The sequence below is a fragment of the Lytechinus pictus genome, unplaced genomic scaffold (genome assembly GCF_037042905.1).
Source record: "Lytechinus pictus isolate F3 Inbred unplaced genomic scaffold, Lp3.0 scaffold_19, whole genome shotgun sequence".
NCBI lineage: Eukaryota > Metazoa > Echinodermata > Echinoidea > Temnopleuroida > Toxopneustidae > Lytechinus > Lytechinus pictus.
In genome coordinates, this window is record NW_026974140.1 from 10,082,764 (window position 1) to 10,102,270 (window position 19,507).

The window sequence follows — 19,507 nt, forward strand, 5'->3', positions numbered from 1 at the left end:
TGAGTGCAAGCTGCAAGAAATATTGATTTATTTTAAAAAGAATCTAAGGGCGTGTTGATGATTGATGCTTGTGCAGTAGCGTATGCAGGATCTTTGAAGGGGGGTCAAGCTGAATGAAATGTTGACAAGCAAAAAAAAGTCTTCGCCGCAAATTTTACGTCGTTTCGTGACACAAAAAAATTTGACAAGCAAAAAAAGGTCCTTATTTTTTTAGGGGGTTGAATTATTAGGGGGGTGTTGGGTATCAAACAAATTTAAGGGGGGTTGAACCTCTGTAACCACCCCCCCCCCCCTTTACATACGCTACTGTACTTGTGTTAAAGAAGCATGCATTGGAATAAAGAGAGAGTGAGGGGTACGTAAAACTGAAAAGGGTGGATGATGAGAGGGGGTCAGGTACATAGTGGGAGAGAGAGAGAGAGAGGAGGGGGGGAGAGAAGAAAGAGATAGAAGGGGGGGGGGCAAAGGGGCGACATGCAGAGAAAGTGAAATGGGAGAGTAGAATATAGAAAGCTTTAAGATCGAGAAAGAAGGAAGGAAGAGAACACTCTTAAAGTGATTGAGTAAACATTTACCCATGCATGTTTGCTGGGTAAGATTTTATCCCATAATATGCAGAATGCACATTTATGGGTAATTTCAACGAAACATTGGGTAAAAATTTACACAATATTTGATTTATTTTGCCCCAACAAACATGCATGTTCCTTGTTTATCCAATGTTGGGTAAACTTTTATAGAGTGAAAGAAGGAAGGAAGAAAGAGAAAAGAAGAAAAAACAATGATGTAATATATAGATAGATAGGTAGGTAGGTAGTTAGGTAGGTAGATAGATAGATAGATAGATAGATAGATAGGTAGGTAGGTAGGTAGGTAGATAGGTAGGTAGGTAGATAGATAGATAGATAGATAGATAGATAGATAGATAGATAGATAGATAGATAGATAGATATATAGATAGATAGATAGATAGATAGATAGATAGATAGATAGATAGATATGTAGATAGATAGATAGATAGATAGATAGATAGATAGATAGATAGATAGATAGATAGATAGATAGATAGATAGATAGATAGATAGATAGATAGATAGATAAATAGATAGATAGATAGATAGTTAGATAGATAGATAGATAGATAGATAGATAGATAGATAGATAGATAGATAGATAGATAGATATGTAGATAGATAGATAGATAGATAGATAGTTAGATAGATAGATAGATAGATAGATAGATAGATAGATAGATAGATAGATAGATAGATAGATAGATAGATAGATAGATAGATAGATAGATAGATAGATAGATAGATAGATAGATAGTTAGATAGATATGTAGATAGATACATAGACCTTGAACAACACGAATTTACTGTAGGTAGCTTAACGCAGGGCATCAATCTTATGTTTGTATAAGCACCGGAAGCGCGGGGGCAGCCGCCCCTGCTCCCCCAAGAAAAGAATCAATCAAGTAAGTGGCAAATCGATGTTTATCCGCCCCGCCTTCCCCAAAGGCCCCCTTGGCAAGGGAAAATACAAAACAATACAATATAAACCTGTAACTGAAACTAATAACTTGGTGCTCATAAACGCACACTTTCACCAGGTTCTAAATACCATTTTTTTATTTTGGATTTTTTCTCACTTGGACAGTCCCTTACATAAATATAATGTTAACTAATATTCGGGACGACGTCACAGACCACCCTATTCTTGTTACCGAGTTTTCGAAATTGCGTCGGGAAAAGATTCTACAACATAGCAAATCTATTAAAGATGCCTCTCAAATCACAATAAACAGCTAAGAGGTCTTTGTCAAAAATTGGTGAACCGGGCAGCTGACCTTCGTAAATATCTGAGCTACCAGGTAGCCAATACTTCACAATGTTCACAGTTAGGAGACTTAAAGGAGAATGAAACTCTTGGAGCAAGTTAGCTTTTGTGAAAGCAGAAAAATCAAAGAATAAGATCAACAAAACTTTGAGAAAAATAGGACTAGCAATAAAAGAGTTATGAGCATTTGAATGTCGAGATCACTAATGCTATGGAGATCCTCCCATTGGCAATGCGACCAAGATCTGTGATGTCACACACGTACAACTCTCCCATTTGGACACTGAAAATATACCCCAAAACATCTCTTTTTGTTCATTCTAATCATATGACAAAACGATTCATCAATGATATAATGTTGTGAAACCTCTGTACTTGTCATCTCATAAAGAGAACACCTCACCTTGTGATAGACTCTATAAAAGTGAGAATATAAGTGAAATAAGTACTTAAGTAATGAGGGAGTTGTACGTGTGTGATATCACAGATCTTGGTCGCATTGCCGTTGGGAGGATCTACATGGCACTAGTGATCTCAATATTCGAATGCTCATAACTTTCTTATTATTCATTCAATCTTCCTCAAACTTTCAACAATATGTTTCTTTGATTTTTCTCTTTGATATGGATTCAGTTGGTTTTAAGGGTTTCATTCTCCTTTAAAATTGACATACCCAAATTCAGCCCATTTCAGGTTTGCCTTGGTCATGACACTCACTGTGTGGGGACGGCAGCGGGCGCTATTCATGTTATCGCTCGACTTGAACATGGTGAAGGGAATATTGTTTTTATTCCGGCTTTTCGGCTGTGACGGCGCGGGATCGGCGTCGCGTAGCCAGGGGGAGGGGGGGAGGCGGTGGGGGCGGTCACCCCCCCCCCCCCCAACAAAAAAAAAAGCTCCCAAAAGAGAAAAAAAAGAAGGGGAAGAGGAGAAAAAGAAAAAGCGAAAAGAAGAAAAGGGAAGAAAAGTATAGCTTTGTTGTTTTTTCTTTCTTTCTTTTTGTCAAAAGAATAAAAACCGAAAAGAGAAGTTCGCCTCTTTTCATACAAAATTTTGCTTCCGCGCTCCGCGCGGGAAAAATATCAAAATTGCCATTCCCTTCTATTTCCCCACACCTTTTTTCTACTCCATTTTCCCCTTCCCGGCTGTGGGAATCGTATATTCTTGCCAGAAACTATAAAGTATACATGGATGTAAAGAGTATGAACAGCATTTTTTTTTATTGCATTGACACAAAATTTTGGCTCTTCTGTTCGGAGCGGGTAAACATTACCGTCACTCCCCGAGTCTCCAAATGCTATTTCTTCCGCTTTTCAGCAAGTAATTTTAGTATCTGTTCAAAGGGCGTGGTGTTAAATTTGTGCCATGCTATATGCAAGAGTATGTACGACATATTGAATTTTCTTCTATATCGCTGCACATCCAGCTTCTGTCTTGTTTTGCGCCATTGATTTGAAATTCTGAATATCACTGAAGTTTCTTAATCAAACAAAAGAAAGCGCTTAATAAGAGCGAAATTACACAATTTTTTCCTCCAAAATAGATCAGAGAGGTTTCCGTGCTTCGCAAGCATGCATATCATTTGGGAAAGGAAAGGTCATTCTTCTAGCATGCATCATCCCTTTCACATTTTGAACTCATTTTTCTTCTTAATCGAGGTAGATTTATAATCTAAGAAATATCAAAATTAGAACAGGTTAAAGTTTCAAAGAAATTTCTAGAATTCAGAGCTTCAACGCCATTCGCGGGAAGGAATAGGGCCTATTTCATTCCTGCATAAACCCATCTTCTACTCGTTTTGCGACTTAAGTTCAAGAAATTTAATGTGGATAAAGTTTTAACAATCAGATCTGATGGGACCAAGGTAAGCATAATTGTATCATTTCTGTTCTCTATGTCTATAAAACGTTTAAAGCCTCCGGGCTTAGCGCAGTAAGAGGAATTATTTCAAACTCTTCCCATTTTGGTGGCGCTAATAATTTCTTTCGAAATTTTTTTCTTAATCACAGCAAGTCAATATTCGAGTTGATGAGGGTACTAGAGACGCAGGAGACGCCTTCTTTTGATTTGAACTTGATGAGATTTCAAAACTCCCCCCTCCCTGCACCCTTCCACCTAGGGAGCGCGCTTCGCGCGCTCTGTAAGTGTTGGCACGCTTCGTGTGCACTTACCGCCCCCTCCAAAATTAAATCCTGGCTACGCGGTTGCGGATGCGATTGCAGGTAATGAACTTCATCAGGTTTTCAGAAGATTATACCTAAGATTCAAATGCAAAGTAGTACACAAACAAATAAACGAACGAAATACAAAAAAATGCTTCCGAAACGAAATAAAAATAATGGAAATTACATGTATATTCATTATGAACTTCCAATTATTTCTGAAACAACCAATGGTGCCATTATTTTTATCATAACCAGCTTGACATTTATTGATTTTTGTCATAAGAAGTAAATTGATTAAACATTTATGAATTTTAGCTGGAAACACGGTTGATATTTGAATCGTAAATGTAAATGAAATCATGTATTCGAGCAATTATTGGTCCGACATGTGAGAATGAAGTACGTAACTTTGGAACCGCGTATCCAAACGCAAGGGCGGCGCTATGGGGAGCAAAGGGCGTCCATCCCTTGATTTTTATTTTTCAAGAAGTGAAAACAAGGAAAATGGAAGAAGGAGAGTATTAAAAAGAGCGGTCTGGGTCATGTTACTCCTGTAAATCAATTTATGCGTAGAATTCGTCATTCAAGTCGACGAACAGTCCAGTCGATCAATATTCAGTCATGCCTGAGAAATGCAGCTCTATTGTGTGAATTGTTTGTTAATGCGTCAGTCATTGACGTTATCTTCGGTCTCTAGTAACTCACTATTGCATCAGTAAAATAATTCATCAATACACCAACCCAACACACCAATCCAATTTATTACCAGTATTCATGTCGGGGGGGGGGGGGGGTTGCATCCATATTGTGCGATTCGTTTCTAGTAAGATGCGTCAGACATTTCAGATGAGTCACAACTGCGTCAGTAATGGGTCAGGCCCAATGCGCAGGGGAACAGTTGCCCCCAGAAATGTTGAAGACTTACATTTCTTTACATATTTTTTTTAATCACCCAAGAAGTGCACGAAATGCTTTAATTTTATCTAGAAAACGCAAAAACGCCCCCATGACAAGCTCGGTCGCTTCACTCCCTTTCTTTCAAGTTTCTTCGAAAATATTTACGCGTCTCCCCCCCCCCCTCCCGAGATAATTTATGCGTGAGGCCACGTATCATTCTTCTAAGACCTAGATTGCATTTTAAACATATTTGTAATGTTTTCGAAGTATAGGAACTATGTGACACTATTACTTTAATAATCTTGACGTTTTCTGGGAGATAAGCGACCTAAGATCCGTCAGGGTTTTTTAGGCCATGTATAAGTGTTTAAAATTAAAGCAGTTTTTTGTTCCGATATTGTACTGAACACTGAGAAAAGATGACACAATTTTGAAATGCTAACATGGCTAAGTCATCATGGTCTTTTTACCGAACGGACGAGAAAGACTTTGGAACATAAAGCCTCTTCTAAGCCCACATGCCGTTACCCATAACTCTTGTAAATTAATATTTGTTTGATCATCATGACTCCATAAAAACAGTCCGATTGTTTTAATCACATCTGCAAGCTTAATTATCTAAAATGAAGGCTTGCGTTATCTTGAACAGCCTCAATATTAGCTTTATAGATGATATCGTGCAAAGTCCAGCATATGATCACCTACCACCAGTCTCCTACAGTCTCCTAATTGTGATTTTATCATAAGAAATAGTGGTTATAATCACAAATATCAGAATCATCAAAGCCAAACGGCCATTCCACACAGCGTAGTAAGAAAATAACACTTTTCTATTTTTTTATTATTCGTATTGATGTCGTATATTTCACTTTTTTTGTTTGTTCATATTTATCACGTTTTTTTAATTATCAAAACACACTGCACTCTTTTTTCACAAGTCCTTTAATTGTAATTTTATTTCATTATGTCACATGCCTGCAGTGGAAAACAACCTCTGCGTTCATTATTTCTATTCTGCATACAAATGCGTCGATAAAGGAAGCAATGTATAATGATAGTTTGATTTGAATTGATTGGATTAATTTCGATATTCAACCATAAAGAATATATAGACCTAACATGCCTAATGCTTAGCGGCAAACTATAATTTTGCCTGCGCTAGAAGCTTAGATTTAAATATGTTATGAACACTTTGTTCATTATCTGCTCAGTGTAAGACCACTTATCTAAAAAAATGTTCAGTTTACTATGACCAGTTCGTCTAGTCACAATGTCGTCTATATGTACTTAGCCTAATAATCAGTTTATGAAACACCATTTAGTCACATAATCTTGGAATAAATTTAAACTTTGGCTAGGACGAAAGGATAATTCGACAAATTAACAATGAGATCAAAGGATATATAATTAGCCCAAGTGATCATAAAAAACGATATACAAACTGAAACGTGAATGGTTGAATATCTGACATGCAGTCGGATTGTCGGAAACCGTTCTGAGAACGCTGCATCATCCAACTCGGTCATATTTCGCAATTAGCTGTGTACCTGAACGTGTTTATAAGGAATAGTTATTACAAAATCTTAGAAATTATAAACGTTCCTTATCAAATAATATCGTTTATATTAATCTGATTTGCTATTCTGTACTTGCTATTCTGTATATAGAGGAGTTGTATTACTATTACCTAACATAGTCATCGAATAATTAAGTTTTACAAGTTTGATATATGGTACCCATGTTATGAATATCGTAGATCATAACATCAAATTATTATTTACAGCTTTGTCGTTCCTTTACTTCAAGACAATTTCCTAGAGAATGAGGATCTTGATAACCATTGGCCTGTTCTTATCGGCAATGGGCGTGGTCCATTGTATCGATAGCAGACTAAAGACCATCCCCGACAAGTACATCGTGGTCCTCAATGTAAGTACAGTTGCTATGGTGATAAAGGGGCACTCCCACTTTCGGAACAGGCATGATCGATATAACGTACTTGAATACAACTTATTTCCAATCGATAATCATTATCTATATAGCTATATCGTTGTACCCAATATTGGGTAAAACGGGAACATGCATGTTTGTTGGGTAAAACATTTTACTCAGTGTTGCGTTGGAATTTACCCTTAAAACATGCATTTTGCCCAATATTGGGGGAAAATATACCCAGCTCCCTTTCTACCCAATATTGTGTAATTTTTTACTCTATGTTTTTAGAGTGTAGTGATCCAATTTTTCACCCAATGTCATGGCTAAAATGACGCCAATCAAATAGATTATGCAATTTGAGAAAGTTCGGATACTATGTACGTAAATGCTAGTTGTTGCAACAATCTCAAAATTAGTTCAAACAAAGTCCAATCAAATGACTGCCCAACTCTGCCTATGTAAAGATACAAAATATATGTGCCAAATAAGTCTAGGAGAAAAAATGGTATTACTGAGAAATTAGCAAAATAAGTATGCCATTCCTGCAAGATGTTGGGTCCGCCTAACACACGATAACATTATTGAATGTAATATGGTTCTTTTTTTGTGATTGAGAAACAGTTGCGGAGCTTGAACCTGACTTGTCTAACAATGATAATTGGTAATGTCTTTAGTAATTTTTTTTACTTTTAATATTCTAATTCTAACAGTGAAGTAGAAATGTTTCATCATTTATTTTCTGAACTGGAAAATTAACATTTAAGAAAGTATTATCAACTCATAACAATTTGATAACATGCTTAACATCTTCAAATTCTTGAACATTTATCAAATCATTGTTTTAATGCGAAATGTTAGCGTTTAATCATCTCATTTACTTCTCATTTTCTAGGATGGCGAGGTGATGGACTCGTTACTCAACCGAATAGAGCAAAATATGGTTCCTCTCTCGGGCAAGTTTTCTGTGTTTAGGAAATATCGCAAAGCACTTAATGGATTCGCTGTTGAGATGTCAGAAGATGTTGCTCAAAGGGTAAGCAGGAATAATGAGGAGGATGATGATGATGATGATGATTATGATATTGGTGCTTGTGGTGGTAGTGGTGGTGTTGGTGGTGGTGGCAACAAAGATGAGGAGGAGGACTAAAAGCAGATCATAGAATAATAAAGCAATCAGATCTGTTCCAAATAATTAAGAATCTAACGAGCATGACGAAATGAAAATAATTGCATATATATATTTTTTTGCTTTTGTTTCTCTAGGTACTCGAATTACCTGCTGTGAAGTATATCGAACAGGACTCTATCGCTATCGTTGATGTTGCTTCATCATCGTGGGGACTTGACCGCATCGACCAGCACGACCTCCCCCTCGATAACGATTTCGACATCGAAGGTAATATTTTATGGCTTTATAGAGACTACTCATTGACTACGAACGATTGTTGACTGGTGTTTTCTGTTTTTGGTGGTGATTAAAGGGTTATTGATGGTGATTTGTTGTTGCTTGCGATAATGATGATTTCGGTGGCGGCTACTTGTTGCTTATTTAATTGTGGTGAGGGAGGTGTTCTTGGTGCAGTTCTTGATGATGGTAGTGATGCTGTTGTTGGTGGTGGTGGTTTGTAATTGTTCATGGTCGTAAGGGAAATAGTTGGGGTTGTGTTGATGTTGCGTTCATTTTGCCTTCATCATCTTCAACGTATAATGTTTAAGTTGTGTCTGTTTAGAATGAATTCGAATTAAGCGCTAAAAGTAGCATTATTTTTGTTATTGTTATTATAACGATACTTAGGTGACGGCGAGGGTGTGACGGTGTATGTGTTGGATACTGGGGCTCGAGAAACTCATGAAGAGTTTGGAGGCCGACTGAGGCACGGTGGAGATTACGTCGGAGACGAATGGAACGTAAGATTATACCCATTCTCAAAATTCTCAAGTACAAAACAATACTATGACCCCCCCCCCCCGCCCGGCAAAAACGCAAAGATAAACAAGACGATATAGTTAAAAATATGCCCTTTTTATAGCTTTGCCGACCAGTAATGGTAAAGAAATTATTTTATGAAATCATTTTCGAAGAAATGTGAATTTGCTTTGAGATTACCTCGTCGTGTTTACATCTCTTAAGGAAAATATGAGATGACAAGATTTTGGATTTCGTCATGTCTGCATCTTGTAAAGGAGATGATCAGATGATGTGGTCTTAAATCTCGTCATGTCTACATCCTGTGGAGAGATAATCAGATGACAAGATCTTATCATATCATCGTCTCTTCCACTGGATGTAGACATGATGAGATCTAAGATCACGTTATATCATTTCTACCACATGATGTAGACACGACGATATCCAATATCTTTTTATCTGATCATCTCTCCCATGTGATCTAGATATGACGAGATCGAAGATCACGTCATCTGATCATCCCTTTACAAGATGCAGACATCTAAGATCTCGTCATCTCATCTTTTTCCCTAAGATATGTAGACATGACAAAATGATTATCCGAACATCGGCGTGGCACTTTTAAGCTTCAATAGACAATGATAGATTACAGCCTCTGTCTTTCGGTGTATCTAATACAAAAATAGTGGTTATATTATCATCCCGATCATACGATTCCACTCAAAGTATCTTATTGTCACTGCAGTCAAAGGGTATAAAAATCAAATCAAATCCAGGATTTCATGCCTATGGTTCTTCCCATGTACAGATCATGTACCATAAAAGGGGCCGTGGAACGTTTTTTAAGGGGGTGCCTAGTCTCAATTGACAGACCTTGATTGCAGTATTACCAAAATAATAACAAAACGACATCTTTCTTTCTTTTAATGTTCGAAGAGCATAGATTGTCATGGACACGGGACACACTGTGCAGGTACTGCAGCGGGAGGTATCCATGGCATTGCCAGGAAAGCGGATATCGTATCTATCAGGATGTTCAACTGTGCTGGCAGCAGTACAGCATCCGCCATGATCGGAGGTGAGACGTAGAGGGCGTCTTATGAAATTGTAATTTAGTTATTGTTATTTTAATTTGTTGTCATCCTATGAAACCTTTTCAGGATGAAAACTAACTACCAAAGAATATGAGTAAAATGTTTACACGACGCTTTACTGACGTCAGACCCCGCATTAATTTCCATGGACATCAGTGATTCTTTGATACAGTTTACTGCTTCCTAGATAATACTAGGCATTGTGTTCATCATTGGCGCACAAATTCGGTGGAGTAAAACAATGCGAGGCGCTGTGCATGCCCAAACTCGACTAATACATATACTGACATATACATGACATATACTGTAATTCGTGAGAACGGAATATATTTACCCCAAAAATAGCGACTTTCACCGGGATAGGCGGTGCAGTGCTACTCCAGCGACCTTGTATGTCGTGAACACAGAATAGGTAGCAGGGAGTTTTCGCAAAAGCTACGCAGACGCTTTCTTAAACGCTGATAATTTCCTGTCAAATGCAATTCATGGCAATTAAATCTTTGACGAGGGTTAGTGAATCGAAAGAACAGTTTCGCCCGTAACTCTGGACAAACGACATATTTGCGGGGGGGGGGGGTTCGACAGCTAGTATGAAACGTCGGACGAAACTGCTGTTCCGATTCAACTATCGTCGACAAAGACTTCATGTGATTTGATTTGCATTTTCTATGTATTTGCTGCGTTGAAGGATTCATTCCACGTCGCTGACGAAATTTTCTCATTCTTATGACTCACCAACGTAGCATTATCAAAATGAAAAAATTAGCATTAAAATATGATTTTTACGACAGGTATCGATGAAGTAACTGAAACCGCAGTGCATCCCGCCGTCATGTCAATGTCGTTCCGGTCTTTTCGGAATCAGGCACTTGACGACGCCGTCGCCCGTGCCGTCGACGCCGGGATCGTTGCCGTAGCTGCAGCTGGTAACGAAAACGCTGACGCCTGCTTATATTCTCCTGCTCGGGAACCAAAGGTAAGTGTCCTTGATTATAGAGAGCCTTCTTAGAATGATAATTAGGACCGTATCGTATTGCCACCACGCGTTGGTACGGTTGAAATTTTAGCAGATTAAAGGTTTACTATATATAAAACAAAAATAATGACATGAGAAAACGCTCTAGAAAAAAGACTAAAAAGGGGGCGATGGACAGACAATTTCTACATACGATGGAAATTGAACGAAGGAAAAACCACATGTATTTAGTAATTTAATTCTCATTTAGACAAGTTTAATGCATTTCGTGAGATTGTATTTTAAATGGCCTTCTTGCCTGAAGGTAGAAAATTGGAAAGGGAATGGAAGGTTGGGGCGGAATTTATGAAAAATTTAATTTACTTTGACGTCCATCCATGTTTTTACTATTCTTCATCTTTTTTTTTTATATATAGGCAATCACTGTTGGGGCTACTGATAGGGCTGACCACAGGGCGAGTTTCTCTAATTTTGGTTCTTGTTTAGATATTTACGCCCCCGGTGTTGACATCGTCAGTTCTTCGCCTGCCTCTGATAGTGCTATTGCTATATGGAGTGGTACCAGTATGGCTACACCACATGTTGCCGGTTAGTGTCATTTTGTTGTCAAGTATACATCAACAAGTCAACCACAATACTTATTCATTCATTTGTTGGGTTTCCAAGTTCCATGTTATCTCGTTATATTGAATGTATTCATGTTCGGGGACAACGGATTTGGGTCTTTTCTGCATTGACGGTGTTTAGACGATTTTTAAAAGGCCTAATTTTGTCTCAGATATTCAGCAAAGCATTGTCAGTGTAGACCTGTAAACGTGTAGCTTGGTGGAAAAATATATCTTTTCTGTTCCTTTAAAACGCATTTGAAGTAAATCAAATCAATCAGAAAGTTTACTTTACACGAAATTCGACGTATGTACCATCCACCCAATATTCTGACAACTCTGTTTATTTCTGTATTCTCTGAGGGAGGGCGCTGTGATATTATGACGTCACATGCATAAGAGCTACTGTACAGAAAAATCGCACTTGTGATTTTTTTTTTGCTCTTTCATCAGGTGCTGCTGCCGTTCATCTCGGTAATGGAGTTCCTCCCGCTGAAGTCCTAACCCATCTTCTTCAAGACGCTTCTCAAAATGTCATCTACAACAACGAACTCTCTCCGAACAGACTTCTTTATCTGAACTGAAGGGGATGATATTCAAATTGGAAACAAGAACAGTAATTCATATATCAACAAACGATCACCCGAATTGGACAATCTGTATACATGTATACACTATCAAATTTAATCTTTAAAACTGAATATCAACCATGTCAGCGGAATCGCACAATCTGTCTATATGAAGTATCAAAATTTATCTTTAAAGATTATCTAATGTAGTTGTAGCAAACAATGATTAATTGAAAATGTCTATAAAATCGAGACCAATCGACAGAATACAGTGCGTATAAAAAAACGGGACAGTTTTGAAAAATCTATAAAAAAATTGTTTCAAATTATGATATCCATATTTTGATGTTAATAGATGCTCTGAAATCTTATCTTTGAAATGATATTAAAAAAAAATAATTTTCTTCATGCTTGAACGAACACGGGACATTTTTGTTCGGGGTTCAAAAAGGGGCTTGCGCCAAAATAGCAGAAATGAGAAATTTGATGATCAGACTTCTTGCTAATCAGCAGACTTCCTCTTATCTTTTTCATTATCTTTGCCATGATTTTCGAATTATGCTGTCAAATTTCATTTACAAATTTATTTATTTACTTCAATTATTTTATTTTTTCATTTAAACTTCTTTTACCTTTTAATTTTCCTTCATAAGTAAAAAAAGAAGACTTTTTGTCAACCCAAGCAAGAAGATTGCATTATTAATTGGGAGAACTTGTAAAAAAATAATTCAAATCCTTTTATTATGTTAAACGAATTATCTTAAAAAACATGAATCTTATTTTCAAGGGGTTATTGGTTCCTTGACCAAGTTTAATTATGTGCTTGACAGGAAAAACAGGACAAGATTCATGTCTGTCAATGGTAATGGTGTATCGAGTCAATTTTGAAAATGCTTGATATTGGTATTGGTGGTGATTTTTTACCTGATTGCTAAGAAAGCATGAATGCTTGTAAACAAGCAACCAGAGGACCGACGGCTTAAGGTCCTCTCCGAAGGACCTGGTACTTAGGATTAATGCCTTACCAAAGGGCACTAGCGCACTAAGTGAGAATCGAACCCGGGTCACCGGAATACGAGTCCCCCGCTCTACCGACTGAGCTATCGCGCCTCAGACCGGATATGTCAGACCGGATGAAATGTATTAAAAGTTTTGAGCGAGCGAAGCGATCAAGCAAAGATTTTCACTTTTTATTGAAAAATGTTATGATAGATTTTGACATAATATCGTAAAATAAATCGTATGTCACTTTCTACCTTTCCTTTTATTTCCTTTCCACTTTTTTTAATTGGGGGAGGGTAGCACCCCCGAGCCCCTGCCCATCTGTATGCCACTGTTCAAAGGCACCACAACCTTTGTAGCACACAATGAAAGGATTTGAAAAAAATACACGCTCTCCCATACTTCGGTTGAAAAAAATGTGTTTTTGCTTAAAAGTATACATCCAAAGAAAATTAACGAAAGTGATGATTATAGACAAATTATATATGAATGGAAAGGTCTTGTCTTTTTATACACAAATATGTCACTAAAAAGTCTTATTGATGTCGTGGAAATGCAAGAAATGAAATTATTAGAGACCCTTCTCAGCCCCCCAGCCGCCCCCAGACCGACAGTTCACGCAGTGAAAACAGTCGAGAATAATGACGTCACACAATAATCGAGCTCATTATCCCTCTGTGCATAATACACTGAATCACCTTACTGACCTCTTCAATATCTTCCGAATTTACCGTTTTCTTCATGTAATGTGACATCCGAATTCTGTTTTCAACAACTTCAGACTCTAAGGGAACCAGAACTGTGTTATTTTGCCCGTTTTTTATTGAATTGTGAACTGGAAAGATCGATTTTGTCCACTCGACAGTCTTCGTTGTGTTGCTCTACTAACTATTGAAAAACTCCAAGCTGCACGGTCCCATTCACTTGCTCCCGATGCATGTTGCAGGCTACGCTGTTTGATCCAGTCAAAAGTCAAGGTAAGCATGTTTGGAAACTGTACTTGTTCTGACGATGCATTCAGGTCAGATGACAGATACAGATCTGATATAAGTTTAGAATCATGCATTTTGGCATAGGCCTAACTAGGCCTACTATTAAAATTAAAAAGTTTTTATTTTAGAAATAATGTTTTGCACAATTCCACCCAAGGGTTCATTACATGCCGCCACGCACAGAAAAATCAAGCCATAGAAGTCGTGTGTTGTGGACCCAAGAAGTGAGATCCCAGACGCCTCCAGGCTAAGCACGCGCGACCCACTAGTTAGAAATCCACTGCCAAACGCGGTTCGTGGTGCGAGGTTAGTATACTTAATACGTGTGAGTGGCACAATTCCAGCAGATTTTTTCTTCAGATTTCTAAAACTGGTCGGGACTCAGGCAGGCGATTAAATTATTTAGGAGCACTGAGTGGTATGGACCATGGCTGAAAATCTGCTGTTTCAGAGGAATGTTTAAGTTTTTATTATACACAGAATTATATCACCATGATGCCGATGTCATGAAGCCAGACAAATTTTCAGCAGTGATTACCCTGATTCCTGGCCAAAATCACTCACACGTATTGAGTGGTTAGTATTAGTATACTACTAGTACGTATTGCGAGGTTAGTATTAGTATACTAACCACGAACCGCGTTTGGCAGTGGATTTCTAACTAGTGGGTCGCGCGTGCTGGGATCTCACTTCTTGGGTCCACGACTTCTATGGCTTGAATTTTCTGTGCGCGGCGGCATGTAATGAACCCTTGGGTGGGCCAAAATTAGAGTCTGGTGTTTCTTTCTGATTAGAGTGTTGCTGCATATATGTATGCGTAATGCCTACAACAATGAAGATAAATGCAATCTTTGTAATGACACAGAGACTCAGAGAGCACCGTACCTCAAGTGATGTTCGTGTAGTCTCCACTTCACTACTGGAGTACTGCTACAGCCTACACTACGCTACACACCTACCCGGGTAGGTGTGGCGTACATGTACGGTAGTGTAGCGGTAGTGAAGTGGAGTGGGGCCTACACAAACATCACTTGAGGTAGAGCACCAGTGTTCTGAGTGGAACTTTTCAGGTGTCTAAACCTACTATCATTTGTTGTTGACCGGGAATTACATGCCACCGCACGTCATCAATCATCACGATAATTAAATTCATACTTTGATTTGATTATTTCTTTTTTTCTCTCTTCTACACACAGATCTGCACACTTGCTGACTCTGGTGACTTCTGGTCTCTGCTTGCTACCTCAATCTGGGAGATTCCATCATGTCCTTTTACTATGATTTGGGTATAGCCATTTTTTCTTCACTCTTTCCAGGACCTACGGTTTGCAAGTTGTGGACTGATAATGATACAAAAGAAAAATTTTCTTTATCAATCTTGGAAACAATTTTGAGCACAGTTTTGGAGAGAACTAAGAAATTTGACTTGGACAGGAATACAGCTTGTCAAAAATAATAACACACAATTTAAACGAAAGAACAATTTTAATGTTACTAGGGCATTTTGCGAGAAATGTTATACTCAATCACACGTCCCAAATCAAGGGTAAGTCCTTTGATTAAACATGTAGTTGAATTGCGATTGCAACTCGACCTTATTACGCTTGAATTTGAATTTAAGACTTACGCTTGATTTGCAATTGAACATAAGTTTCTTGCAGTGCCCCATAATTATGTTTTGTTATCAGATATTTAACGTGCTGATTTTTCTGGAAAGGTATAATATATTTGTCCTTTTAAACGGTATTTGAATATGGGTACGCCTTTTATTTGTTTTCCACAATATTTATTGCATGTATGAACAGAAGTGAAATATTTATTGTGAAGCACTGTGAATGTTGTGTGATGGTTCATCATTTTTGTTATAAGACTGAAAGCCTGGTGGATGTGAGGAAGTGGCCTGGATGAAAGAAAAGTGAACATGTGTCCAATTACTGATTTGCATATTCTAAGACAATTTTGTTTCTGGATAAATTTTGCTATGCATTCCCTACATTAAGAGTAAAGGAGAAGTCCACGCAATCAAAAATTCATTTGAATTTAAAGAAAAATAACAAGATATTGCAGGAAATTTCATAAAAACTTTTATTTAAATTTATATAATTACTATTTTAACAGTTCCGTAAATATAACCTATTGTGATCAGATGAAGAGTTTCCTATCGTCAAATCTGCAAAGAATAAAAAACAAAATGCCACAAAAAATAGAAACGAATGTGATGTGAGTGACAACTCTAATTTGCATATCATTGTTTTGTGTATATGACTGTTTTGAGTAAAAACAACAAGGGAAATTACTCTATTCAAATAATTTTTAGTTGATGTGGACTTGACTTTTAACTCTACCCCTCCCATCCCAAATAAGAGTAGAAATAATCTAATCAAGAACTTGAAAATCAAAAGCAGCAATTAAGAAGCAAGATTTGATAAATACAGATCTGAATAGAATTTCACAAGAAAATAAAAAGAGAAAAAAAAGATGGGTAGGGACGGGGAAGGAATAAAAAACAAATACCCAGAAAAAAAAATCCGAGTTTCGAACCAGGGTCCTCGCACATGACAAAACAATGGCCAACGCATTTGGCCACAGACCATCGCCCTAACGGGAAGGCATTTTTAAAATATATGAAAGAAAGTCCGCTCGCCGCTGTTTCCTAATAATGCTTCGGCAATTCAACTGCAATTTCAGTCATTTCGCGATGGATATTGCCGTGTTTTTTTTGTGGTTCCTGACTTTGCTACTTAATGAAATTTCATAATTTTTGTTCAGTCATAAAGAAGAATGTCTATGCTTTATATTGACTATAACATTAATGTGACGCAAGTGTGATTTCTACGTGAAAATATGCTTTGTTTATTCACATATATTTCTTGAAAAAAAAAATTATAAGCTAAATATCGGTTACCAAAATACGTTAAATGTTCACTTTTTTTCACTGTTCATTAAATTCAAACTTTTATCTATATAACAAGACCAATCTTAAGAGGAATAAACAATTCTAAGAGCAAAAAGCGCTGATTGGAAAGATCGTCTCCAATGGGCTGCTGTCAGCTCAGCTGCTCACTGCTCATTGTGTGACGTCACTCAGCTGGAGCTCGCAAGAGGACCGGTGGAAGGCAGAAATATGGCATGAAAATAAATCATTTTTGAGAGCTGATTTCTGCAATCTCTGATCACTATTTTGAAAAGTGAAGTTATATATCTGATTAGTAATACTTCCCCTTTACAATGATGACCACATAAAGTCATTATAAAATACTTTTGATTCTTTGGATGTATACTTTAAAGAAGGAATGTTCAAAGCTAAAAGAGAACATATTAAAAAGAAACAGCAACACAACAATTCAAGCAAATAAACAGATTTGAAAATGAATTTTGACCGCATGATTCGAAAATTATGGCAAAGATAATGAAAAGGTTAAGAGGAAGTCTGCTGATTAGCAAAAAGGCCGATCATCATATTTATCATTTTATGCCATTTTGGCGCAAGCCTCCCTTTTAACCCCAGACAAAAACATTCCGTTTTCGCTCAAGAATGAACGAAACAATTTTTTTTAATGGCATTTGAAAGATAAGACCTCAGAGCACCCATTAACACCAAAATATAGACATCATAATTTGAAACAAAATATTTATAGACTTTTCAAATCTGTCCCGTTTTTTTTGTGTACGCACTGTATAACATCAGCTGAAAAGAGGATCCTCTCCCAGATAATTTGATCCCATATTTATGTGGTATGTCATCACGCTTGGATAATAAGTAGGTATTCTTTGCAGTAACGTAAATTTGGATTTGCGCCAAAGTAAGGCAAGACTGTAATGTACGAATCGAGATGACAATGATTTCATAATCCTACATGATTAAATAACATATTTGCAAATCCCTTTTCGATGAAATTAAAGTGAGAATCGATATTAAAAAGTGTGTTATTAAACAAGTATAATGTAAATTATTGAAAAGGTATTTTGGAATGGATTTAAATGCAACCCTTGCAGGGTTGTGAACTCATTGACTTCTGGATTTAATCATTGTAGTCATGCCTCACTTTGACGCAAATTAAAATTTACAAAGAATACCTCCTGATCATCCAAGCGTTTACACATTGCATCTAAATATGGTATCAAAATATTTGGGAGAACATGCTTTTTCTGGTCATGTATGATAATTATGTATTCACGATATATTTCTTCCTTGAATTTGGGATTTGTGAGCTGTCAGGTTTTTTCCCCCACATATTATTACTTATTATAAAAATGCATCCTAAACGTACTGAAAATCAAAGCGGCATAATATAGCAGTTACGTGTATATTTCCAATTATTTCTGAAACAAGAACTAGTGATGCACTATTTTTGTCATAACTAGTTTGAAATTCATTGATATTAGTCATAAGAGGTAAAATAATTACACATTTATGAATTTTGTCTGGAAACGCAATAAATATTTGAAAAGTGTAAATTTAAATTAAATCACGCATTAGAGCAATCATTGGTCCGAAATGTGAGTATGAATAACGTATCTATATCATAAAGACCTAAAATGTGAAAACAGAGCAAAAAAAGAAGGAAAAAAAAGAAAAAGAAGGTGAAAATATAAAAACCGTGCTTTTGATCGTGTAACTCGTGTAATTTAATTTATGCGTCGAATTCGTCATTCAAGTCGACGAAAAGTCCCGTCGATCAATATTCATTCATATCTGAGAAAATGCAGCCTTATTTTGTGACTTGTCTGTTGATGCGTCAGTCACTGACGTTATATTCCGTCTATAGTACCTCATCCTTGCCTCAAATGTGTCTAATCAAGTAGATGTGTATAATGGATTAATACACTCTTATAATCCCATCCAATAGATGACCAGTATTCATGTTGGGGCAAATGCAACCATATTGTATGACTCGTTTCTATTCAAATGCGTCAGACATATCAGATACGTTACGTCTGCACCAGCCGGACTTTTCGCATTTACTACGGAGACACTCTCTACAACGCACCAATCCCTTTGAAATTGCAAGTCAAATAACAATGGAGAGCTGAGAAGCTTTTGTCGAAAGTTGGTGGACCTGGGGAACATTTTATGAAAGGACTTGTCGGACATTTTATCTGACAAGTCCTATTTTATCCGATGGTTACTTTAGTAACATTGCTTCTCATCCGATCAGAATCAAGGAAAGATGTCAGATCTGACAACTTGTCAGACAAAAATGTTGATGAAACGCTCCCCGGGACAGCATCGGAATCTCTTGACTCTGGACAACGATATCTTTGCAATTGTTCGTCCAGTGTAAATCTTCGGATGATCTGCTGTCCGAGTCCACCAACTTTCCACAAAAGCCTCTCAACTCTCCATTATGATTTTGATTGCATTTTCAAGGGAATCGATGCGTTGTAAGTGTGTCTCTGTTGTAAATACGAAAATTCTCGAGTAATGCGTCAGGCCCAATACACCCTGCCAGGAAAACCAATGTGACTACCATTGGATAAATACCATACATGTGTCGGGTGGGGTCTTTCTTATTTTTTTCCA

The 19,507-nt window shown here is 37.2% G+C and overlaps 1 protein-coding gene across 2 annotated transcripts; it reads left to right on the forward strand.

The window, feature by feature from the left end:
* Positions 1 to 5,566: 5,566 nt before the first annotated feature.
* On the forward strand, positions 5,567 to 12,482 carry LOC129259979 (aqualysin-1-like). 2 transcript variants are annotated; one of them, XM_064114239.1, is made up of 9 exons: positions 5,567 to 5,712; positions 6,708 to 6,830; positions 7,729 to 7,869; positions 8,100 to 8,232; positions 8,632 to 8,744; positions 9,682 to 9,823; positions 10,631 to 10,815; positions 11,232 to 11,403; positions 11,874 to 12,482. In XM_064114239.1, exons 2-9 carry the CDS (start codon positions 6,723 to 6,725, stop codon positions 12,002 to 12,004), a joined length of 1,125 nt encoding a protein of 374 aa, XP_063970309.1. In that variant the 5' UTR covers positions 5,567 to 5,712; positions 6,708 to 6,722; the 3' UTR covers positions 12,005 to 12,482. The 2 variants fall into 2 exon arrangements, with proteins under 2 accessions (XP_063970309.1, XP_054754061.1); XM_054898086.2 differs by having other exon boundaries at positions 5,593 to 5,712; positions 6,685 to 6,830.
* The last annotated feature ends 7,025 nt before the right edge of the window (positions 12,483 to 19,507 follow it).

Bases quoted from the DNA above. Each gene is read 5' to 3' on its own strand.
- LOC129259979 (XM_064114239.1), top strand. From the start codon at position 6,723: ATGAGGATCTTGATAACCATTGGCCTGTTCTTATCGGCAATGGGCGTG. The intron at 6,831-7,728 runs GTAAGTACAGTT...CTCATTTTCTAG, and splicing joins AGTACATCGTGGTCCTCAAT to GATGGCGAGGTGATGGACTC. The intron at 10,816-11,231 runs GTAAGTGTCCTT...TTTTATATATAG, and splicing joins CTCCTGCTCGGGAACCAAAG to GCAATCACTGTTGGGGCTAC.